The sequence below is a fragment of the Crinia signifera genome, chromosome 9 (assembly GCF_055691185.1).
Source record: "Crinia signifera chromosome 9, ASM5569118v1, whole genome shotgun sequence".
Classification (NCBI taxonomy): Eukaryota; Metazoa; Chordata; class Amphibia; order Anura; family Myobatrachidae; genus Crinia; species Crinia signifera.
In genome coordinates, this window is record NC_139225.1 from 158,082,746 (window position 1) to 158,108,468 (window position 25,723).

General features: G+C 48.2%; 1 protein-coding gene across 2 annotated transcripts in view; it reads left to right on the forward strand.

The window, feature by feature from the left end:
• XPNPEP2 (X-prolyl aminopeptidase 2) overlaps positions 1-25,068 on the forward strand; it is a 132,134-nt gene extending 107,066 nt beyond the window's left edge. For both annotated transcript variants that reach the window (XM_083160339.1, XM_083160338.1), the window contains 6 exons: positions 16,893-17,045; positions 17,456-17,573; positions 18,023-18,180; positions 18,809-19,015; positions 20,698-20,848; positions 22,766-25,068. In XM_083160339.1, the coding sequence (XP_083016465.1) occupies positions 16,893-17,045; positions 17,456-17,573; positions 18,023-18,180; positions 18,809-19,015; positions 20,698-20,848; positions 22,766-22,959 (981 nt within the window). In that variant the 3' untranslated portion in view covers positions 22,960-25,068. The remainder of the gene's footprint in view (positions 1-16,892; positions 17,046-17,455; positions 17,574-18,022; positions 18,181-18,808; positions 19,016-20,697; positions 20,849-22,765) is intronic.
• Positions 25,069-25,723: the final 655 nt, after the last annotated feature.

A 25,723-nucleotide genomic window follows, 5' to 3' on the forward strand; every position in this document is an offset into this window, starting at 1 on the left:
TGCGCAAGGTAGCATACGCCAGGGGCGGAACTACTGCCGGTGCAGACGGTGCAGTGCACCGGGGCCCAAGTAGTTCATGGGCCCGTGCCCCCTGCACCGCATGCTGTCATTTCCATAATTTTTTTTACTTAAAGTTTAGCAGCGTGGGTGCGGGGGCCCACAGGGGGAAACGCGACGGCGGACGTATAGAATGTTGTGCGGGCAGAGGAGGTGTGACGGATCGGATCTCTGTTGTGGATCCAATCCGCAGCACCAAGCCCATTGACAGGGTGGGGGATGCTCGTCTCCTAGCATCAGCAGGTGCCAGCAGAAGTGTGAACGCACAGAGGGCTCCCTTCCTCTGACATGTAACAGCGGGGATCGGGCGGCTTAATGCACAGCAATCCGCAGCAGCTCCAGATCCCCGGGTGCACCCACATCAGCAATCCGCGGCAACAGATTCCATGCCAGATGCACCCACAACAGCATCTAAGGCTGATTGCCGCAGATGCTGATGTGGGTGCGCACGGGGATCTGGAGCTGATGCCCCGGATTGCTGACATGGGTGCGCACAGGGATCTGGAGCTGCTGCCGCGGATTGCTGATGTGGGTGCGCCCGGGGATCTGGAGCTGCTGCCGCTGATTGCTGATGTTGGTGCGCCCGGGGATCTGGAGCTGCTGCCGCGGATTGCTGATGTGGGTGCGCCTGGGGATCTGGAGCTGCTGCGGATTGCTGTGCAGAGAGCCGCCCGATCCCCGCTGTTACATGTCAGAGGAAGGGAGCCCGGGCCCCTGTGTGTCTTCACACTGCTGGTGGAGGGCATATGCTGGCTCTAGGGTTACCACCCGTCCGGGATTACTCCGGACAGTCCGGTAATTGAGACCGGCGTCCGGAGTCCGGGCGGGTGGCTGTCCCGGACTATACAATGTCCGGGAATTGCTGCCACCTGACATGAGGACGCTCCGTCTCACTCACTTTTACACTCTGCCGGCGGCACGGAGGAGGGAGAGACTGTATGTCACTCATTATGTGCTTTCCGGCTTTCTGACTTCTTCATGCTTTCTGGCTTCTCCTCCTGCGGCGCTGCGTGACAGCGGGCGCACCCCAGCGTGAGCCAGTCCCAGTGCCGGATCAAAATTATAGTTATCTTTCCAGGCAGCCAGTAGTCCACCCGCCGCAGTGCTAAGAAGGGGTGTTCCTCGTGTGTGGTCCACTGTTGCCGGGTTGCTTCTGGCAGTCGGTGCAATGCTCCGGTGACAGCATGGCAATCTATATACAGTAACTCCGGAGAAAGCTTACTGCCAGCCCCCGCACCCCAGACTGAGGAGGGCACAGCATTCATCACCTACGTGGGATGCAGGGAACAGTCCTGTCAAAAGGTAAACCAGGGGTGTCACTGCAGGGAGTAGGGACGCCAGCTACCTGCAACACACCCCCTGGCTTTATCACACAACAGCCCGGTACTTTATACATCAAAGTGGGACTAAGTTCTCCATCAGCCCCACTGGAGATATATTATCCCCTTTTTTTGGTTTTACCTAATTTGTGAATACGTTTTGTTAATACATTTAGGCATATATTCAATGCCGTGGGCGAGCGGTGACTGCGAGCAGGACTTTTTGCTCGCAGTCACCGCTCACCCTGTCAGTATTCAACGGACACCTCTCATTCGCAAATTCCCCCTCGCTCCGTTTTTTGAGCGAGGGGGAATTTGCGAATGTGCCTCCAAAAGCTGCGAGAATCGAGGCTAATTACTGCGAGTTTGCTGCACTAGCCTCGGCTCTCGCAGTTTAGGGGAATCCTCGCCGTTCTGTGACTGCGAGGATTCCCCCGGAACGTTGCATAGTGCGAGCGGCCGGCGCGGGGGTTAAACTGCGAGGATCACTGGTTTTCTGTGATCCTCGCAGTTTAACCCCCTCGCCGGCCGCTCGCACCGGCATTGAATACTTGCCATAGTGTACTAAATGCCCATTACGCATTATGGTGTTTGCTATAATGTGTAATGGGCATTATGGTGTGTGGCATAACGTAATGGGCATTATGGAATGTGGTATACTATGTAATGGGTGTGTGACATTTAATCGGCATTACAGTGATTTTTTTTGTGGCGCGCACTGACTATGTTGTCCCTACTTTAGAAAACATGTCAGTCCTGGCATAATGTGTAATGGGCATCACAGTGTATGGCATAACATCTAATGGGCATTATTGCATGTGGTATACTATGTAATGGGTGTGTGACGTAATCGGCATTACAGTGAGCTTTTTGGTGCCCGCCTTCGGCGCCCACTGTCCGTTTTGTCCCTACTTTACAAAATATTTGAGTCCTGCCATAACGAGTAATGGGCATAATATATAATGGGCATCATGGTGTGTGGCATAACATGTAATGGCCATTATGGCATGTGGTATACTATGTAATGGGTGTGTGGTGTGTCGGCATTATGTTGAAAATTTTGACGTGCGCCTACGGCGCGCATTGTCCATGTTGTCCCTCGTTTCAAAAAAGATTGTTGAGCCCTGGCATAATGTGTATTGGGCATCACGGTGTGTGGCATAACTTGTAATGGCCATTATGGCATGTGGTATACTATGTAATGGGTGTGTGGTGTGTCGGCATTATGTTGAAAATTTTGACGCGCGCCTTCGGCGCGCACTGTCCATGTTGTCCCTCGTTTCAAAAAAGATTGTTGAGCCCTGGCATAATGTGTATTGGGCATCACGGTGTGTGGCATAACTTGTAATGGCCATTATGGCATGTGGTATACTATGTAATGGGTGTGTGGTGTGTCGGCATTATGTTGAAAATTTTGACGCGCGCCTTCGGCGCGCATTGTCCATGTTGTCCCTCGTTTCAAAAAAAATTGTTGAGCCCTGGCATAATGTGTATTGGGCATCACGGTGTGTGGCATAACTTGTAATGCCCATTAATGTGTTAACTAACATGTAACTGGCATTATGGTGTGAAAAATCAAGAATGAAATTGAAGCAAAGGTTAAAAAAAAAATCAACATAAGGCGGGTCAAAGGGCGGGGCTGGGGCGGGTCAGTGGGTGTGTCAAGGGGCGGGCCAATGTCCGGGAATCTCTCAACAAAAAGGTGGTAACCCTAGCTGGCTCTGAGGTCCCATGCTGCATCCTCCCTGCTCCTCCAGCTGCGGGGTTCAGGTTCCATATCCTCTCACTCCCCCTGTCTGGCTGCCTGTAATCACTCTGGGTACTGGTCTGGAGCTGCTTCTGATGACGACTGGCTGCTGTGTGTACCTGTCAGTGAAAACACCTTGACATGGTCTGCCACCTGGTGCTATCTGTAAGTATGTATATATAAAGTAAGAGAGGGGGGGCAGACATTTTAAATAGAGGACATGGGGGCTGTTACTATTAATAATACTATGGGGGAGGGGGCTGTTGATTATACTACAGGGAGGGGGCTGATATATAATAATTATACTACAGGGAGGGGTCCAGGGCCTGATAAACCATTAGGATGATCAGGCAGGCTGCAGCCTAGAGTGCTGGGTCCTGGGGGGGAGCAGCACATGGCCACTCACTGCCCATAGCCATGGCTCTTTGTGGTGTACTTTCAGCTCCTTGGCTGCTGAGGGGCTCAAGCCAGCACCGACAGACATTTGAAAAATGGCTCCTGCCCACCAGCCTATCAGAGCTCACGGACCGGAAGCCGCAGTTAGCGGACCTCTGCCGAACCGTCAGCTCTAATTGGCTCACTACCCTGTGCCATATTTCAAATGACCATCAGCGATTGTATGAGCCGGTCAGCAGCATAGGAGCAGAGCACACACCACACAGGTGAGCTCTCTACTCCCATCTTATATGGCACTAATGTGAGCAATGTTTAAGGGGCACTACTGGGGGGGATTATGTGTAAACATTACTGGGGACATAATATTTAATGGGAATTACATGTGTGGCATAAGGTGTAATGGACATTATGGTGTGTGGCATAATGTAATGGGCATTACGGTGTGTGGCATAATGTTAATAGGCAATACAGTGTGCAGCAATGTTTAATGGGCATTACAGTGTGTTGCAATGTGTAATGGGCATGACGGTGTGCAGGAAAATGTGTAATGGCCACTACAGTGTGCAGCATAATGTGTAATGGGTTCTGCAGTGGGGGGGGCCCGAAGCATATTTTTGCACCTGGGCCCACAACTCGCTAGTTCCGCCTCTGGCATACGCTGTCTGTTAGCTACATTCAGAACAATCATGTGTCAAAATGCAACAAAATTAGAGCTTATGTCTAACAGGTTTTTTCTAGTTTAATTTTAAACTAATAACAACAATCATCTACTACTACTATAACCTATTGCCTACCCACGTCCAGGAGCCATTGATCCATCCACAGAGTATCCATCTAGTTAAGGTCAGGTGAAGGTATAGGGAAAGTCAGGGTGGTCAGTCCAGAGGAGATAGGATTATGATTAGCAAGGAGTTGGTAAGAGTACCATGTAGTGTGTTGGAAACAGTTTTGTATTGCTGTTTTAGTGTGTGTGGGGGGGGGGGGGTGTTTGGGGGGAGAGTCTGTATGTATTTTTCCCAGCATTGAAAAAGGAAGGGTGTTAGTTTTTCTTTATGTAAAGTCGTTTCTAGCCAGTCCATAGTGAACAGAAATAGAAGCCTATTGGTTGCCATGTTGCCATGTGGACATGTATCCACTGTTGTAGTATAGCTTTCCTGCCTACTGCGGACAGGATGATCACAAGTTTTTTGCTATATTTTGGAATTTGGGGTTGGTCGGTTAGGCATCCAAAGAGTGCCCAAGAGATAGTACAGTTAAACGATATGTTCAGGGTTGTGGCGCTGTAGTGACAGAGGTCGTTCCAAAACTTCTGTATATGGTGGCAGTCCCAGAAGCAGTGTAAAATGTCTTCATCGTCTATGGAACATTTGGGGCATTTTGTCCCTTCTGCGATACCCATTAAATGTCGTTTTTTAGGTGATAGGTATGCTCTATGGAGCATTTTGTATGCCATTTCTTGGTAAAAGCTTGCTGGGATAAGTTTTAAATTAATATTGAAAGTTTTCATGAGGGTCTTGGGGGAGAGGGACGGGATTTGGGTTGTCCATTTGGTTATCTCTAGGAGTTCCGTCTCTGGGTCAAGTTCCGTACGTATCCGTGAGTATATAATAGAGGTGGAATAGAATGTGGTGCGGTGTAGAGAGTCTAGAGGATTTGTAAAATCTTGGTTCTGCAGCACAGACAAGACAGAACGCAGATAATGGGATGCCTGAAAATATGCAAAGTTATGCTGGGGTTGTAGGTTATATTTCTGTGAGGCCTCCGCGAATGTCAGTGGTTTGTTAGAAGTGTTCAGCAAGTCCCGTAGGGTCATAATGCCTGCAGGTCTCCACTCTGTGAAAGGTGTCGTAGCCAAGCCTTTTTGGAAATCTAAGTTGCCTACCAAGGGAAGGATAAGGAATGGCGGTGTAGGAGTTTTAATGTTTTCCTAGATATCTGCCAGGCCCGCACAGTTGTAGTCAATAATAGATTATCTTGCGTTCGGGAGCGCAGGATAGAGGGCTTGGCGTGTAGCAGGTAAGTGAGGGAGAGAGGAGTACATAGTTGAGACTCTAGTGTTACGTCTGTGTATATGTTAGATGTCTTGATCCAATCTATCGCGAAGCGTAGAAGGCAGGCCAAGTTGTATTGTTTAATATTGGGTAGGTTAGTTCCTCCCCTATTGACCGTTTGTGTCATTTTCTTGTAACTAATTCTCGGCCGTTTTTTGTTCCAGATGAAACGGGAGATGGCAGTGTTCAATGTTGTGAGGTCTGATTTGGTTACTAGAAGAGGGGTCATTTGTAGGATATAGAGGAGCTTGGGGAAACTAGCCATCTTTGTCATTGAACTTGTTGGGTCGTTGTAACTTGACCAAGTTACAACGACCCAACAAGTTCAATGGCAAATCCTGCCAAAGGTTAAGTTCAGTTTGTATTTTGCGTATGACAGGGGTGATATTATGGGAGTAAAGATCCCGGGTGTGCGGTGTAAGGGCTATGCCTAGGAAGGTGATGTTATTCGTCGCCCATTTAAAGGGAAAAGGGGTGGTCTGGGAGAACCTTGCTCGCCCGAACATGGCTAGTGCTTCCGATTTTGCAAAGTTGATCGAGAAGCCAGCAAAAGTTGAGAACCTGCTAATGGCTGAGGTTAGCTGGGGAACGTCTCGGTTTGGGTTAGACATAAAAATCAATAAGTCATCTGCAAAAGCTATAATTCGTAATTCTCTGTTACCTATAGTTATCCCAGAATAGCCTCGCAACTGTGTGATGTACCTAATGAACGGGTCTAATGCTAGGTTAAAAAGTAGTGGGGATAGGGGGCATCCCTGCCGTGTTCCTCTCTCCAGACAGAAAGACGAGGATAGCATGTTGTTGACTAATACTTGTGCTGTGGGATTGGTGTAAAGGGTAGAGACCAGCCTGCAAAAAGTTTCCCCAAAGCCTTGATAATGGAGTACTCTGGTTAGGTGGGGCCATGCAATCTTGTCAAAGGCCTTTTCGGCATCAAGATTAATTAAGATGTTATTTTGCATCTGTTGGGAACAAGTGTGTGTGATCGCAGCTATGGCTGCGCGGATTCCCTGTACTGACTGCCTACCTTTAAGAAATCCCAACTGAGCGGGTGAGATTAGGCGAGCTAATGGGTCTTGTAGTCTATTGGCCATAAGTTTAGTCAGAATTTTAAGGTCTTGGTTTAAGAGTGATATTGGGCGATAGGAACTTGTGAGCGAGGGGTCTTTTCCTGGCTTAGCTATCACTATGATTCTTGCTTCATTGAACCTAATTGGGGCGGCCCCAGAGGATAGGATGTGATTGTATAATTTAGTCAACGTGGGGGCTATTTCGCTACTGAGCATTTTGTAAAATTCCGGGCCAAAACCGTCTGGGCCAGGGCTCTTGCCATTGGGCAATGATTTAATTGTTGCCATAGTTTCTGCCTCGGTGATGGGACTATCCAGAAGATCTTTCTCTTCCTGTGTTAGTGTTGGTAAATTGGCTTATTTTAAGAAAGGGGATCCCTCCGCCTCGTTGTCTGGGTCAGCTGTATATAAGGTTTTGTAGTAGTGCATAAATTCTTCACATATAGCAGTAGGGTTGGTGATAATCCTGTCTGAGCTATTGATGGCGCTAACCCAAGTCCTGGGCTGTGAGCCCTTGGCGAGGTTCGCCAACAGCCTACCGGATTTGTTACCCCAGCGATGATATTTATTTCTTTGATAATTGTGTTGAGTTTGAGCCTGCTCCGTAAGATAGGTGTCATAATTTTTTTTTGCTGTGAGGTAAGCCTCCCTGTGGGTGGGATCATCATGTAGTTTGTAGGCTCTATAGGCCGATGTGAGCTCGGAGCTTAGACTATGGAGTTGGGTTGAGAATTTTTTACGTTTAGAGTGAATATATGACATTATGTGTACTCTAAGGACAGCTTTCGAGGCCCCCCAGAACAACGAAGGGTCATCTTCATGCACTGAGTTATCTGTCGTATAACTACACCAGTTCTGTTTTAAGTGTAGAAGAAAGTCTTCGGAGTGTGTGAGATAGGCGGGGAATCTCCAGCTCTTTGAAAAGTATTGAGGCAGCGTAAGGTGAAGGGTTAAAGATATGGGAGCGTGATCAGAGATAATGATATCTTTGATAGAAGTGTGGGTGATCTTAGGGAGCAAATACTGGGAAGTAAATATGTAATCTATTCGTAAGTGCGTTGAATGCGGGTGTGAAAAGAAGGAGAATTCTCTATGTAGTGGGTGGTGTATTCTCCAGGGATCTACAAGAGTTAGTTGGGAGCAGAAGGAGAGAAGAGTACTGCTGTCAGTGCCAGTGGCATGTGAGCTTACCTTGGACCTGTCTATGGATGGATCGACGACTGAGTTGAAATCTCCTCCCAGAATCAGATTCTTGTTTCCCTAGGAAAGGATTTTCTGTAGAAGTACTGAATAGAAAGTTTTGTTAGGAGTGTTCGGGCATATACACAGGGGTGAAAGTATGGCGGTACGGGGTGGTACGGCGTACCGCTATAACAAATAGTGCCGGTACCCCATACAGCCATAAAAACCCGGCGAGCGCTGTCCAATGCGCATGCGCCGGTTTGCGCCATGATGTTGTGACGCCATGGCTCCGGCGCCGCATGATGCCCAGCATCCCCCGCAGACCCAGGCACCGACGTCCCGCCTCACCACACGCCAGGTGTCCCAGGATGGAATGGACGGCGCTGGAGTCTGGATGGAGCCGGAGTCTCGCTGGAGCCATCGTGTGGAAGGACGGAGCCGCCTCGATGGACACACCTGACTGCAAGACCAGGTACGTAGATCATTGGGGTAGTAATACAGGGGGAGCAGTGAGCAGCCTGTGGGGTCCTGTTACACAAGGGGAGCAGCCTGTGGGGGGGGGGGGGCATATATTCTGGTACTGTGGGGGGCATATATTCTGGCACTGTGGGGGGGGGGGCATATATTCTGGCATTGTGGGGGGCATATATTCTGGCACTGTGGGGGGCATATATTCTGGCACTGTGGGGGGCATATATTCTGACACTGGGGGGTATATATTCTGACACTGGGGGGCATATATTCTGGCACTGTGGGGGGCATATATTCTGACACTGGGGGGCATATATTCTGACACTGGGGGGCATATATTCTGGCACTGTGGGGGGCATATATTCTGGCACTGTGGGGGAGCATATATACTGGCACTGTGGGGGGCATATATTCTGGCACTGTGGGGGAGCATATATACTGGCACTGTGGGGGGGCATATATTCTGGCACTGTGGGGGAGCATATATTCTGGCACTGTGGGGGGCATATATTCTGGCACTGTGGGGGGCATATATTCTGGCACTGTGGGGGGCATATATTCTGGCACTGTGGGGAGCATATATTCTGACACTGTGGGGGGCATATATTCTGGCACTGTAGGGGGCATATATTCTAGCACTGTGGGGAGCATATATTCTGGCACTGTGGGAGGCATAACTAGCACTGTGGGGGCATATGTGTGGCACTGAGGGCATAACTAGCACTGTGGGGGCATATCTGGTACTGGGGGCATAACTAGCACTGTGGGGGCATATGTGTGGCACTGTGGGGGCATATCTGGCACTGGGGGCATAACTAGCACTGTGGGGGCATACGTGTGGCACTGTGGGGGCATATCTGGCACTGGGGGCATAACTAGCACTGTGGGGGCATATGTGTGGCACTGTGGGGGGCATAACTAGCACTGTGGGGGCATATCTGGCACTGGGGGGCATAACTAGCACTGTGGGGGGGGCATGTGTGGCATTGTGGAGGCATATCTAGCGCTGTGGGGGCATATGTGTGGCATTATGGGGGCATATCTGGCACATATTTGTCTTGTAGCCACTCCCCATTGTGTCATGACCACGCCCCTGACCACGCCCTGACCACACCCATTTTCAACGCGCGCCTTCGGCGCGCAGCACAGTACCACTAAGCCATTTTTTCTACTTGCACCACTGCATATACATTAACCAACAGGTAATCTACATTGTCGATGGATGCTTCTAATAAGATATATCTTCCCTCTGGGTCTATGAATTTCTTCTTGCATATGTATTGTAAGTTTTTCTGGAATATTATGGCTACACCTCTGGTTTTATTAGTGTAGGGAGCGGATATGCATTCTCCGATCCAGGGGGCTTTTAGAGAATTTCTAGGGTCTACGGTCCAGTTTGTTTCCTGGAGGAATAAAATATGGGTTTAAAGCGATTAAGGTGGGATAGCACTTTCTTTCGTTTCACTGGGGTATTAATCCCTCTACATTCCAGGATATTAAATTATATGCTAGTAATGGGGCATTCCCTATAGAGTCTTGGTGGGGATTGTTATGGTCTGTTATATTAACCTATGCCAGTGGATAGCATCACAGTAAAGGTGGAGAAGGTATTAAAGCAGGGCCTCTCTCCGTCCCAGCGAGCAGAGAGAGAGCACCCCGGGGTAGATCTAAGCTCCAGAGCTAGGCAGGCAAACATAACACTAACAAATACAATTACAAAAAAGGAAAAAATTAGGAGAGGAAAGGAAAAAAAAGGAAAAAATATACTCAGGGTACATTGTGTGAACATACACGGTATGCCGAGACATACTCACAGTGTGGCCCACTGTGCAGGGTAAGATAATGACAAACAGCAGCGCCTCAAGCCAGTTCAAGTGTCAGGGCGGGAAAGATGAGCTTGCGCAGCGGCTGGGTCTTCGAAAAAGATCGGTTTTCCATTCTCAAAGATTCGCAGGCGGGCAGGATATAACAAAGAGAACTTGGTCTTGCTTTCAAATAGCTGCTTGCAGATAGGGGTGAATTCTTTACGTTTGGCTGCAACCTGGTTGGAGAAGTCCTGGAATATAAGTAAGCGTTCACCCTTGTAAGATAAGTTGGCCATCTTGCGATAGTGATCTACGAGCGCTGATTTATCTGCATAGTTCAGGATTCTCATGATGACGGGCCGTGGGCGTCCAGAGGTGTTTTTCCGATCCGGGCCAATACGATGCGCCCGTTCAATGGCCAGAGGTACGCCCCTCATATTCATAGCTAGTTGTTCCGGGATACAGTTGGAAAGGAGGTCAAGTAGTTTGTGACCTTTTATCGACTCTGGGATGCCGATCACTCACAGGTTATTTCTTCGGCCACGGTTTTCGAGATCATCAAGTTTGTCGGTGAGGTTGGTGATGTCCGCGTGTTGAGTCTCGATTGTTTCTTGAGTTGTATGTAGATCATCTTCTAGATTAGAGACTCTCTGTTCTAGCTCTTCTATGCGGCTAGAGTGTTGGGTTAGCTGTGTTAGTGTGGAGTCTATGGCCTCTTTGATGTCGGCCAGCTTTTCATCCAGCAGGCCCAGCACCGCGGCGATGTCTGAGGGTTTCATTTTCGGTGGGCGGGTGGTAGATGTAGATTTGCGCCTACGTCTGGACCCGGAGCGAGTGGAGGATTCTCCTGAATCTGAAGAGTTGCCTCCCTGGGTGCTATCTCGTGTAGAAGAGCCAGTGGGGGTCATGGATGAAGAGACCAGGAATCTTTTCATATGGTTGAAGAGATAGGCTTTAGGATCAAGTATGTGCTATGAGACACGGCGTAGCATGGATTATAGGTGGGCCACGACTGTGAGAATCAGTCCATTAGTTACATCATTAAACAAGAGCTGTCGCTTCTTTTCCTATCTGCCAGGATATTTCTGCAGCATGTAGTGTGTTGAGGGCAGCAGTGAAGCAGTGTATATCGGGTGCACAAGTCTCTCTCTCTAAGCACAGAGGGGTATACTATGTACTGTGCTGTAGGATAAGTAGTCTGGGGGGTGAGTGCCGGTCGGCACGTGTGCCCAGGTGCTGAGTGGTTTTATGGCAGTGTTGGCTGGGTCTAGTAGGGAGCATGCAGGATTTCCATTTCCTGGGGTGTCTGGCTCAGGCTGATATTTGTGGTGAATGTGGCCTCAGAGGCACTGCCAGCCAGGTAAGGTTATTGTGGGGTTATTGGAGATATGGGGAGGCTAGTCTGTAGTGTGGCAGCAGGTCTTAGGGGTACAGCAGTGTGTCCCAGGTGCTGGTCTTTCTCCCCTGCAGGCTCTGGCAGAGCAGACGGGTGTGCAGTCAGTAAGGAAGATGGCGCCCATCCAGCGCTGTGCTCTGTGTTCTGCCGCTTCAGGCCTATACAGGTGGCATGGGGGGTGGGGGTGGGTAGCATCGGGCGGGTATGGTATGGGTCTCCCGCTTACCTTCTCAGCGGCGCTGGGCCGGGAGCACCGTGCGGGGGCGCAGCTCTCAAGATGGCGCCCGGCCAGCAGTATGGCGTCTCAGCCCCGGCAGCCGCGTCTCATCCCCGGCTGGAGCTAATGTGAGGAGGTGAGGGTGGGCGATGACAGGCGGGTGTATTCTGTGTCCCCGCTTACTCCGCGGCGTCAGGTCCCGGCGCAGGGCTGGCGGAGTCGGTGGGGACGCAGCCTCCAAGATAGCGCCTGGTCAGCAGTGCGCCACATCTCAGCCCCGGGATCAGGAGCAGCGCAGCGTCTGCAAGGTTGGTGTGGGGAGGCGAGGGGGGTCGGCGTCTGGCGGGTGCTGTCTGCCGTCCTCTCTCTCCCGGCTTATTTTTCTTCCCTCTTCCTCTCTCCTCCGGTCACCACCTCCGGCGGATCGGGTCTGAAATTTAGGCCGCGGCTTCAGAGTGTGGGCTAGGCCGCAACCCGCAGAGGTCACCGGGTGACCTCCCGGCTCCGCAGCACACAGCCCGGATTGTTGTGGTGTAAAGGCAGGGAAATTTGGAGTGGGGGTGCCTCCAGGAGCCGATGTTATGGCTGTTTAGGGGGTCAGCAGCAGAAGCTCAGCAAACACACGTCCTGCTGCCTCCCCAGTCAGGTCACGCCCCTCTTTACACATTATTTTAATTTGAATTTATATAACAAATGTGAGTGACGCTGGCATTTTTAGCAGATAATTTGCACCTCTCACAGAGGTGTTGGCACTCAAAGGGTTTAAATGACTTATAATGGTTTAATATAGATTATGTTTACAAATATATTCATATGTAACATACAACAAACATATTTATGTAAAAATAGTTCCGATAAAAGTGTCATTTTATGCCAAATATGTATGCCAACACAGAATTATAATTTATGCCTGCAAATGTTACATCTCTCCTAATTCTAATGTTTCATTTTTACCAATCTCGATGACATAAAGAAAAGATAATTTCCACCCAATGAATATTCCACTGCAAATGCTGGCATGATGTTTTTGTTTTCTCTTTAAAGTTTTTTTTGGTACTTGTTTCCTAGCACAGCGCCCACGATTTTGATCGTAGTGCTTCTTATGCAATCACATTGCATCACATGCCATATAGCGGCCTGCGATGCGATGCGATTCGATTTTTAACTGTACAGGCACCCTAATGGGTGCTTACAATGTTAAATGCACCCTCTTCGTCAACGGCACCCCCACTATCAATGCCAACCCGAAGCATGGCGAGCGCCGTCCTCCGACCTTTTCATACCCCCAATATCCACGTCGGTGTGGAGTTGATTGCAGATAGCGTGGCGAGCGTAGCGAGCCACCGACCCCGAAGCTTGGCGAGCGCAGCGAGCCCCGCGAGGGGACACGGATTAATTTACATGTATTCCACGTCCCATCAGGGTTAAATGCACCCCCATTTTTAACGGCACCCCCACTATCAATGCCAACCTCAAGCATGGCGAGCGCCGTCCTCCGACCTTTTCATACCCCCAATATCCACGTCGGTGTGGAGTTGATTGTAGATGGCGTGGCGAGCATAGCGAGGCACCGAGCCCGAAGCGTGGCGAGCGGACAAGGATTAATTTACATGTATTCCACGCCCCCTCGTGGGGCTCGCTGCGCTCGACACACTTTGGGCTCGTATTCACTGTCAGCTCGCAGGGCTCGCTGCTCTCGCCACGCTTCGGGCTCGGTGGATAGTGGGGGTATGAAAAGGTCGGAGGACACGTACCGCCGCCCCACACGGGCTCGCTGCGCTCGCCACACTTCGGGTTGGTGTTGATAGTGAGGGTGCCGTTGACAATGGGGGTGCATTTAACATTGTAAGCACCCATCAGGGTGCTTGTACAATAAAAAATTGCATCGCATCGCATGCCGTTTGCTGGCATGCGATGCTATGCGATATTTCAATGTACAAGTACTCCTGTTAATTTCACGGAAGCATCGCATCGCACACCATTAAATACGGCATGCGATGGGTGCCGTATTTAAAGAACAAAAGTTTGTTTTAGTTTATATGTTGCCCATTGCAAGACACAAATAAATAGGCAAGCTATGATTGGCTCACCAGCCGGTGCCGCATGTTAATTGGCCACCAGCATCCTGAATCTGATGTCCGGGAGCAGGGCTTCATTCAGCCACTGAACAGCGCTGGCAACGCAGCATGGGGGAGCCGGGCAGTAAGTGAAGGGGGGCGGGGGGGGGGGGGGGACTGGAAATCAGTCCCAGGCCCCAATATTCCTGGTGGCAGCCCTGCAGATAGACCTGTTCATACATTGTGCGTTATCGCTCAGATGATTGCGCAACGCTCTGCTGCATACGTTATTACACAAACATCACAGATACTGTTACCAGAAAATCCTTCAAAGCTTAAATTCTGCTGAAAAAAGGTGATAACATCATTATTTCAGCTGCTTTTTAGTCTCAGATTCCTAGCTCGCTGCAAACGAGCCCAGATGTAGGTGTTATGGGTTAGATCAAAGATCCGGATAGAGTCGTTGCTGGGTTAACCCTTTGTTGTTATGTAGAAGCTGAAGAGTTCAGATCTCTCTCACAAAGCAAAAATCGTCTTAGCAGAACATCAAATAATAGTGCAGGAGTCTATGAGGTGGACACACATAAGCCCAGGCTGGAAGGTTAGGTGTCCTTCCCAAAGATTAGAAAGAAAAGAGTGAACCTCGAAACCAATTAAAGCTGCTGTATATGGGAGTGTGTAAGGCTCCCCGTGTGAAACAAGGACAAAAAAGAGAGTATACAGCGCTGGGTAGTTCTGAATGATGACCACTACACACTTGGTATAGGAAAATACAAATACATTTATTGTACAATTAACAATTAAAGAGAGTACTCTCTGAGAATAAATATGAAAAATACATGTAATTAAAAAATTGCGCAATGGATAAAAAAAGGGGGGGGGGATTGATGAAAAAAAGGGGGGTAAGTAGGGAGGGGAGTTTGCTGCATGCACTCGGCTCCAAGAAAAAAATGATGAGGACAGTTCGTGTGCCAAAATTTGGTTATATTTACCACCAGTTGATTGGAACGTCAGAATCTCATCTGGGGACCTGGAGGTGGTACCGGTTAATTCCCAGCTTGTCGGTCCAATATACCTCAGATGTTTTTTGAAGCAGGAATAGTGGGTGGAGGTTGGAGTGGCCACCGCTGTGAGTCTCTGCCTTGGAGGTATGGACCTGAGCCTCAGATAAATTGAAGCAGGAATGGTGGGTGGAAGATGGAGATGCCACCACCGTAGATCACTGCTGAGGGAGGTGGGAACCAATGGCCCAAAGTGATAAAAGCTGGTCCGGAATGGGTTCGCTGTGGTCGAGCCTGGTGCAAAGTGGTTCAGGCTCCAGATAGAAGTCCAAGTGGAGGAATGGACTGGGATGGATATCAGGGTCTTGAATAAGGCTCATCTCAACGCGTTTCGACGTCTTCAGGACATCTTCATCAGGAGCAGTGATAACAGGATGTAGCAGGAAGCTGTATATATACCCCCTGGGTCAATTGGGGGAGTGTTTGTGGAGGTCATGTGACCATATTGTTAAAACAAAGAAATATAGATAAATTCAACATGTAATAACGTTAAAATACAGGGTCATCAAAGGAAACACAGGAGAAAGTGTTTGTACATATCTAATTAACCAAACCGTATAAGATAAGCAAAAGAATGTATGTTTGTTCAGAGAAGGTGTGTTCAATAAAGTTGTATGGTCACGTGATCGGGACAAATCACGTGACTAATCTAATGTGCATATTATATTATACTGGTTCTCTGAATGATCTAGGAGTGGTACATAGAGATAGGATATATAAGGAGGGGATCCCATTGTAAGCGCTAATGTTATGCGCTGTATCGCAGTTGCCACCAATGTATATGAAGGCTGGTGTTTATTTCCGTACGCTGTGGTGTCTCTGCCCAGCGGCGGAAGTGACATCATATCTGGTTGGCGGGGTTTGATTGTGCTGGTTGGCGGAAGTGACGCACGCTATATCAAGCGGCGATACCGATTGGTATAGATCTTTTAGGGAAGGGCGGAAGTCATCCGGTGCTATGTTTGATACTGGCTGATGGCTTAAAACCATAATAGTGTCTTGTGTTCATTATATATACCGCGTAGAGCGGCAGCATTAGATAGTATTAGGTATCAGGAAGGGCAGCCCTTCCTGATACCTAATACTACACATGAAGATACGTATCAATGTCATTAAAAGTTGAATTAAATGTGTACTGTACATGTCTCATATCCCAGAGAGGGTCCAGGCTGGGAGTGCTATGCAACTGATCAGATGCTGCAGGGGCTGGTACTTCGACGGGCCCTCTCAGCAGGTAACACACCTTGAAGGCTATTTCTGTCTTAGTATGTGAGCAGCTCCATGACATCACGTGGTAGTCACGCAATGGGAACATTTTGGATATCTTTATGGGGCCCCTTAGGACCTATTGGGCCCTAGGCAGGTGCCTAGGTTGCATTGTGGAAAGTCCTCCTCTGCTCCAGCTGGCGCGTTTCAACAAATTCAGGCTTTTTCTCAAGGGAATCTGAAAAATGTTACAGTTTGCTTTTTGATTTGCCAGTGAGGTACGGGTTCAGTATTATTTCCCGTCATTAAAAATACCAACGGTCAAATTACCAACAAGCAAAATAACGACATGTTGAAAAATGCTGACATTCATAATGCCGACATGGTCAAAATTGTGACACGGTCCAAATGCAGAGACATGTTTTTTGGGTCTGTGTTGACATAGGTTGACATGGACATTGTATAGCGCCCGGCGCACGATTATAATCTAACTCTATGCCCACTTGGATCGTGAAGTAAGAATAAGTCAGCTTCAAAGAAAAAATCATGAAAAACTAATTTAATTTCCGACAATTTAAGTGTCAGAATTTGCACTGTGTCGGCATTTGGACCATGTTGGCATAATGAATGTCGGCATTTCGAACGTGTCGGTATTTTGACTGTTGGGCAATGGCTGTTGGTATTTTGACCGTTTTGATTGTTGGTAAATTGACTTAATCTGTGTAGTATGTGTTTATTGACTGATAAGGTGTCAAATCGAAGTCATGTGAGGAGTCTATCCGGCATCCCAAGAGACACTTTGAATGAAATCGGCATGCCTTACTCTATGGGTGACGTAGATTCCATTGTATTCGCAGATCCTCGAAGACGATGCCTTGTCAGGAAGCAAAGGAACAGAAGAAGTTAAGCACGGCGGAAGCAAGTTCAGCAAAAAGTGGCGGGCCGTAATATCTCGGACCATGAACAGAAAATCAGGAAAGACCATGCTGAAGGCCATGGCCGATGAAATGGTGAGAACAGGTTTCCAGATTTCTTTATTTTATCCAACATGTGAAGTTATAGGTTTAATAATAACATGTATTAGAAGCCAGGGTTGGACTGGCCCATAGGTACACTGGGAAAATCCCTGGTGGGCCTCACTGCTTGACAATCCCACCCCCTACTCTTGGTGGAACAGGATCATGGATAAAGTTGGTTGCTTGGTTTGTTTCTATGCAAGCTTGGCCCTCATGCCAATGACAGTGGGTGGTCCCGTTCTTTGCATGTCCTCTTTAATGGGTCACAAAGACCCATTGTGGTGGCTGGCCACTCCCCCATGGGACCTTAACCAAGGTAGCATTTTAATGGCCTGTGAATGACGGCACCGTAACTATTACTTCTCACTGAATTGTAAAAATCCCTGTTTCCATGTTTTCTGTAGGAAGAACCAGGAGAACAAGGATCCTCATCCCCAGTATCTCCTGATGGGAGCTTCTCCTGCAAACTGTCAGACTACGAGGATAGTGAACACATGACAGTCAGCAGACAGACCTCTAGTGGTGAGTTCATGTAACAACAGGGATGCTAAGATGGGGCAGGCAGGGACGGAGGGCCTTGGGGGCAGGGCTGTTATCAGAAATTGTGGGGCCCAGGACTGACAAATAGGCAGGGCTCCCTTTGCCCTTCTTGAACACCTGGCATGCCCGGTAAGACCTCCAGTGTCTGCAGGGGACAATGGGGCATAATCCATAGAATCCAATCAGGAACACAGTTTTTTTTTTTTTATAAAATTCTTTATTTTTTTATTAGCATGTCCGTGGTATGAAAAGACGACATTTAGAATGTTGACCGTCTGACCATCAATATGGACGATAGGTCAACAGGAGAAATTTAGATATTTACACATTTGTGGGAGCTGACACATCACATGTGCCCACGTCGACCGTCTGCAAACATTCTGTATAAATGAGCTTGTGCTGTATTCCGACACTGTCTCCTCCCCATACAGGCAGTGATCTGTGCAGTCCTTCATACATGTTCAGTAACAGAGACAGCATGAATGTGGAAAGTCCTTCACCTCTGTACACGGGCCCGTTTTGTGGGAAAGCCAAGGTCCATACTGACTTCACACCGAGCCCTTATGAAAAGGATTCGCTCAAACTTACAGTAAGAATTATCCTCTCGCTCTCTCTCTCTCACTCTCTCTCTATATATATATATATATATATATATATATATATATATATATATATATATATATATATAGTGAACTAATTAGACATTGCTCTTACCTCATCGGCTCTGTAACATCCGCCTCATCTTGGGGACCATTAGTGGTTGGCCAAGATGGTAGATGGTTTTGCCATCGATAGCTGAAAACTAATGGAAACTGCCAATATGCCCAACATTTCCCCACCTCCTTCCATGATTGGTCCGCAAGGTCCCGCCACCACACAGAGCTGAAGCCGCTGCATAGATGGCCCTGGAAAGTGTAAAATATCTAGTTTCCCCACGGATAGTTTCCTGCCATTGATGCAACCCACAGATCGCATAATAGATGGAGACCATCGATAGTAAATCCAACAAGGAACATCCCTATTTGTTCACAATTAAACTTAAACACATAAATAGTAGAGGATTTATTTATACTGGATATTTCATACGATTGTCCAAGAGAGGAAATGTTTGCTAAAACCCTCAACTGAAAGTAGAAAATGCCTCTCACTGTGCTGCCCCCTCTTTCCCCCCTTACGTATCTTACGGAAGATAAAACTGTTCCTTTTATTACCCTCAGGTCGGTGATATCATTGACATCATTGAAAAGCCACCAGTTGGCACATGGACGGGAATGCTCAACAGCAAGGTCGGGTCTTTCAAGTTTATCTATGTTAATATTATACCCGAGGAGACAGAGGCCCCGAAAAAAGCCAGAACACATGGACGGAGCAAAAAATCCCAGCCCAAGAGTCTGCAGGAACTTCTGGAGCGAATCAATATGCAGGTACAGTAGGAGACTAAGGGCCAGATTCTCAGCCAGCCAATCAGCTCCTGTCTGACATTTTTCAAACACAGACTGTGACATGGCAGGTAGGAGCTGATTGGCTGGCTGTTTATCACTCTCCATTTGATCACTTTTGAAGCTTAGAGAATCTGGCCCCTAATTGTGCAAACATTAAATGGCTAAACTGGGCTTTGACTATGTAACCATGTCAGCTGCCGCACATGTCAGTAACTGGAGCAAGTAAAGGCTAAAACGAAATGATTCGGGTGGCCATCAAGCACTGCCTACGCCCGAAGGTGAATACTTTTACCATCAATGTGGGATAACCAGGTGGTTTCGTTGGCATGAAAATCCCTGATATTTTAATTTTGTTTACAAGGTGGCAGGACACGGAGATAGCTCCGCCCCTAACATTTGCAAAGACTGGTTGGTATGGCCCCTTCTCCATTTATCTATTTCAAAGGTTTCAAACATCTCCCCCTGATACACTTGTGCGATTGGATGCAATGTGACATCGCAATGCGATTTCCCATTGCATCCGATCGCATCTTAAGTGTTTTTTCCAGCACCCGATGTCGCATGCCACCGGGTGCTGGAAGAGGGCTGGTGGGCGTCAGTGTAGCGGATTGGCTGAAAGGAGTGTGAAGTGGGATGGACTTATTCCCTAGTGATAGATATGAGGTGCTTAGTGACCTACAGGACCTGGACCCCGCATCCAAAATTACCCAAGACAATCTCTCTCTGAAGAGTAACAATGCTTCTGTAAGGCAGAGTATACAATGCAGCAGCTCATGTCTTATAGTAAGTACATTATACATACATTGTACATTGTGATAGTATTATACCCTGTTACATATCTCCTCACTGATCCTATTAATGTACATCACAGGTGTACCGATATTGGGGATCCCATAGTCAGCCTGTCCTAACTGGTACACATGAGGCAAGGGTGGGGTCATAGCCAGATAAAGGGGAGGGCACAGGGGATACTGTACCCCAGGCCCCCCTTGTCAGCCCCCCCCCCCCCGACCTACGCACAGTGACATCACTAGCTCTCCTGATCCCTGTATCAGTGTGTACAACGGAGGCTGCTGCATGCGATACAGTAGACTCTATTATTCTGTTTTAAGGTTCTTTATGTCTTTGTTCCACTACAAGAAAACTTTATGAACTAGTTCTCTTTCAGATAGGTGGAACTATAACCAGTGCCCAGGTATTATTACACTATTAGTATAAACCTAATATTCTCCAGTGGTTACATGTAATATACACAATCCATCCCTCCCTACATGACCCATTCCAGGAGGGACTAGATGCTCTATACCTGGACTTCCCTCTTACTATATGATTGCTATAACATGTGTTGAAATTCCTTTATTACCCATTGAATGATTCCAATCATATATTTAGAGGTCTGGGTAGAGAGCATTTTGTCCCTCCTGGAATGGGTCATGCCAAGAGGTATGCACAGGAGGCTCACGAGGGGCTGCAAGACAGTTCAAAATTCAAATTGTGGAGCCACACCAACTGCCACTCCAAACTGACTCACTGGAAGTAGGTGTCGGGCTCCCTATTTGAATTGAAGCCCCTATGCACAAACTAATATACACCCCCCTCTCCCAAGCCTTAATCCAGCCCTGAGTGGGGTCATGATGTCATAGTTTCCTATTCATTATCCACAGGAACATATTGCAACCCTAATGCTGAACGGTTACCAGACGATCGAAGACTTTAAAGACCTGACGGAGAGCCACCTGCTGGAACTAAATATCACTGACCCGCAACACGTTGTCAAGCTCCTGACTGCGGCCGAGTTCCTGCTGGATTATGGCAGTAAGGAACCTCAGTCACTGATACACACAAGCAGAACATTGTAGAGGTTTCCTTTATCTGCTTCTGTCGCTAAAAATGGCACGGACTCTACTTGCGCTGAATGTAGCGGCCATCTTGTGCGCTGAATTAATCATCACGGCTACACAGTCTGGCAGAGAAGTTTGTGTGTGTGTGTGTGTGTGTGTGTGCGTAGAGCCATAACTATACATTTTGTTGGCCTGTGCGTGAGAATGTGCGTGCCAAAGGCGTGGCTTCCTGGGGAAGGGGCGTGGTCACAGAAAAGTAGCAATTCACATTAAACCATACAGTAGTGTCTGTTGTTCACCATACATCACACAGTAATGCCCTTTATACACATAACGCCAGTTGGAGCCCCTTATACATATTACGCCAGGCAGTCAAACTGTGCTATGTGCAAGGCACCGTCAGCTCTACCCTAGTTATGGCCATGTGTGTGTATGTCTGTGTGTGTGTGTATGTCACCATAGCTCCTCTGTGATGACAGAATATATATATCTTACAAAATAACCTGACATGTGAAGCGACCATTTAAATATGTTGCTGTTGCTGTCCTTTGCCTTCTTGCAGTTACGATGAAATGTTAATATAGGCAGAAGTTAACCTGAGCATAGGGTCGCCCACTGCTGTGGCATCATCTGTAACATTGTCCCAAATTGGTAAATGGAGTGCCTCTATGGCTGCCCTGCTCTCCGAGAATCGCAACCGCTAATTTATGCACACCCAGAAACCACAGTCTGAATGGCTATGACACTCCTGCATTTAACGGACCACTCCATATTACCTAAGTATCCCACTAGGGCCTAAAGCTAATGCTGCCCATACATATCTGCGATCAGATGCAATGGGACATAGCAATGCGATGTCCCATCGCATCTGATCGCATCAAGTGGCGCCTAGTGCAGCACCCGAAGTCGCATGCCATCCTGCGATTGACATCGGGTGCTGGAGGGGTGGTCTGTCGGCTGTGTAGGCGGGACCGGAGCTGGGGACCATAGCAGTGGAGCTTTCAGACGGCGGGACTTGTCAGCGGCAGCAGTTGACTTTGAAACACTGGGACGGCCCTCTGGTTGGCTGAGGCCACTGAGAGAGCGCTCTCTCAGCCAATCAGTGGCCTCACATTCAGGCGGCCGCTGATTGGCTGAGAGAACTCTCTCTCATCTGCTGCCGCGTCCCGCCGCCAGAAAGCTCCACGCTACATAACCGCCATGCCTCTCCTGCTGTTGCCGAGTCCCTCCGGTCCCCAGCATTAAGGAACCGGCTCCCCGCCAGCGCTCCGGTACCCATCAAGGCTCCGCTCCCCGAACCCGCCACTGATTGCTCATGCAATTCGATAAATATTATGTGCAGCTCATAATATCTATCGATGCGACATTCGATGCGTGCCTGCACATCGCGTTGAATGTCAGCTTAAAAATGCATGCAATCATTTGATTTATCGGCCAATCGATTGATTGCATTTGATATCTCACATATGTATGGGCAGAATAACCCTCCGCCCCCCCCAGCCTAATGCTAACCCGCCCAGCATACTTACGATCGGATGCCGGCAGTCAGGATTATGGCGTAAGCAGCCTCATCAGTGTTGCCCGCGTCTTTATTCTGACTGCCCGCATTCTGTGTCTATGGGCCTAATTGTAAATTGTATTAATTTTGAGTTATTTGCGGTTTATGTAAACTTGAAACACTTGCAGAGGAATTGGATTACGTATAGTGCAGTGTTGCAAAATGATTCAACACTGCAACCCAAAGCTATTTCACTCACATTTTAATTGAATTTCCTTTTAATATTATTAACCTGTATATTTAGTGTTTATGGTAGCAGTTCTCAATGTGACAGGGAGATGGTACATTTGCAGAAATCCAATGACAGCAATCAATATTTTGTTATTATTGCAGCCGGCAGCGAATCAGAGGAAACGACCGAGACATCTTCCAACCTGAACTGTCACCTTCCCCGAGACTCGGGCTGTTATGAAGGATCGGAGAATTTTGAGAACAGTCGGGATGAGACAGACAAGACCAGTGTAGAGAAGTTCCAAAACTTATCCTTAGAAGACTCCGCTATACAGAATCAGTCTTATAACAGCTAAAGGATGGGCGACAACCGTACCCTCGGGATTGTAAAACTGAAGAACGAATAGGTGACATACGGGAACATGGGAAATCGAAAACCCATCAAGCAAACAAACAAAAAAAAAATGATGTTTCTGACATAGCACGATTCCTGGATTTAAAGACCAGTTACGTTTGTAATAATATTACACAGTATTATCAACTTATTTTTTTCATTGTTGTAGTCTTTTAGTTGCGGTTTTTGGATTATAGTGTAGCAAATACAACTTCACAATCCTCATGTGACTTACAGTATATAGAGGATACATAGTACACATCTTGTAACAGATGATGAATGTCTGTAAAGAGAATGGACTTCGGATGCGTGATGACTTAGGAGTACTTGCTGTGCTTCATCATGAGGGACAAAGAACTGTTTTCAGAGCTTCTTGTGTGACATAAATGTGTTGATGCCAAATAACACAATGTACCAGTATTACAAATATCCAGGTGGAACTTTGCCAACTATGACACATACGTACTGTCAGGTTTATCCCAAAAGAACATATTGCGACAGTTGTGGTTTTGAGAGCGCAGTTACAGTAATACACATTGGCGATGATAACGCAAAGCAAGAGGCCCAGCTTTCCCAATTGCAAAACACAGTGAAACATGCTGGAGCTATCTACTGTATATATTTTTTGTATTTTACGAGTGACATTTCTATGTTGTGGTCTGAGCAGGGCACATCATGTACCAAATTAAAGCTCTTGGTCCATAAATTTGCAGAATTATGTTGGCGTACTTTGTTGCTTCTTTAAGTGGCAAAACATCCGCCAGCCAATCACAATGCATCAGCTTTAAAAATGTGGCAGTTGGTGAACTCTTCCTGTGCACCTGCTGAGTGGTCTGAAAACTGTGACAGTTATTTGCAGCAACCAGCTGGGATTTACGACTCCTGAGGAGGAGAAAAGGAGTCAAATGTTCCAACCAGCAACCCTTTGCCTGGTTGAAACAGGACACATCAGCTAATATGATACCCATAATCAGTAATGTTTCTTGGAGAAGGTGCGGGTGATGGCGGGGAGCGGCGGGGGAACAGGGGAGACGGAGAGAATGTAGAGCGCTGAGTTCCCTGGGCGATGTGTTCCCCCAGTGCTGGTCGCGGTGTTCCCCTGCTGGAGAGCAAGGAGGGGGAGACGGATGGCGCCCAGATGACGACCGATGCTGCTATGCCGCCAGCATGAGGACCCGCTGCCGGTCCCTCGTGCCAGCGGGACCCCCGGCCGCAGCAGCAGAAATGGAGTCCCAGCCCCAGTGGAGGATCCGGGCCTACAGAGGACCCTTGCCTGCAGTGGATGATCGCGGCCTGGCACTGCGGCGGTGACTCCAGGCAGACCCTGGCTGGGACACCTAGGATGGAGTGGGAAGCCCGTCCGGCCCCACGGATCTCTAGATGAACTTGGCTGCCCGGGAGAAGGTATGGCTCCAGAGAGAGGGCCAAGCTTTGGCCACAGGCGTCACTGTCTATCCCAGGCCCCAGATTCCTGTTCTCACTGACTCTTCCCCAGCCCCCCAGCCTCATGGACTCTCTCTCTCTCTCCCCCGGCCGCTGCCTGTGCTGTCCACGCGGAGTCTCCCTACAGGAGGATGGCCTGGTGAGGCCTTCAAGATGGCGTCGCAAATGGCTGCCTAGGATCTGTGCACTCAGCAATATGTATCCCGTGTCTCCTGTGTGATAACTGTACTGTCCCTGCTACAACTGTGCTGTCTTGCTGTCACCTGCCCGGCTACTGCAATGACCAGTGGCGCCGTGTATGGCTGCCTAGGCGCTGTGCAGCTTGGCGGGTTTGTGTTCCCTGTGTGATGTGTACTGTCTCTGCTTGTATTATTACCTACCCGACTGCTGCAATTACCAGTGGCGCCATTGATGGCTGCCTAGGCGCTGTGCAGCTCGGCGGGCATGTGATCCCCGCAAGTGATGTCTAAATGCTCTCAATGTAATGTGTATAATGTCTCTATGGAATGTATGTAATGTCCGTCCCCTCCCCCTTTTTCATCCCTGCTTGATGCTGCACTGTAATCCACAAAAAAATCCTAGTGTGCGCAAGCACACATGGCCAATAAAGTTGATTCTATTCTATTTATTTCAATAGTTTTATAGTTTGTTCTGTCCATAATAATTGAATAGAGGTCAGTGCCAATCAGACACCCTCCTAAAACTGCAATACAGGTTGAGTGGGATGCAGTTAAAATCCCGGCGGTCGGGATCCCGGCATTCAGAATCCCGACGCCGGAATCCCGACACATTCTCCCTCCGTGGGTGTCCACGACACCCCTGGAGGGAGAATAAATTAGTGTGCCGAGCGTAGCGAGGCACCGGGCCCGCTGCGTGGCGAGCGCAGCGAGCCCGCAAGGGGGGGGGGGGGCGATCCACGTCCCCCCCTTGTCGGGATTTTGGCTGTCGGGATTCCGGCGTCGGGCTTCTGAACGCCGGGATCCCGACCGCCGGGATTCAGTACTGAATCCAGGTTGAGTATCCCTTATCCAAATTGCTCAGGACCAGAAGCATTTCGGAAAACGGATTATTCTGTATTTCGGAATATTTGTATCTTGTGGATGGGACCCATTTGTGAACACAAAATGCATTTTTGTTGTATCAACACATAAAACACATGAAATACACACAAATATATTTTATTTTTGAATGAAACAAAGTCTGTGTACACTTATCCAAAAAAGGGTTTCACCATAGGATTCACAAGGGCTAGATCAAGGAAATCATGTGACTAGATCTGCCCA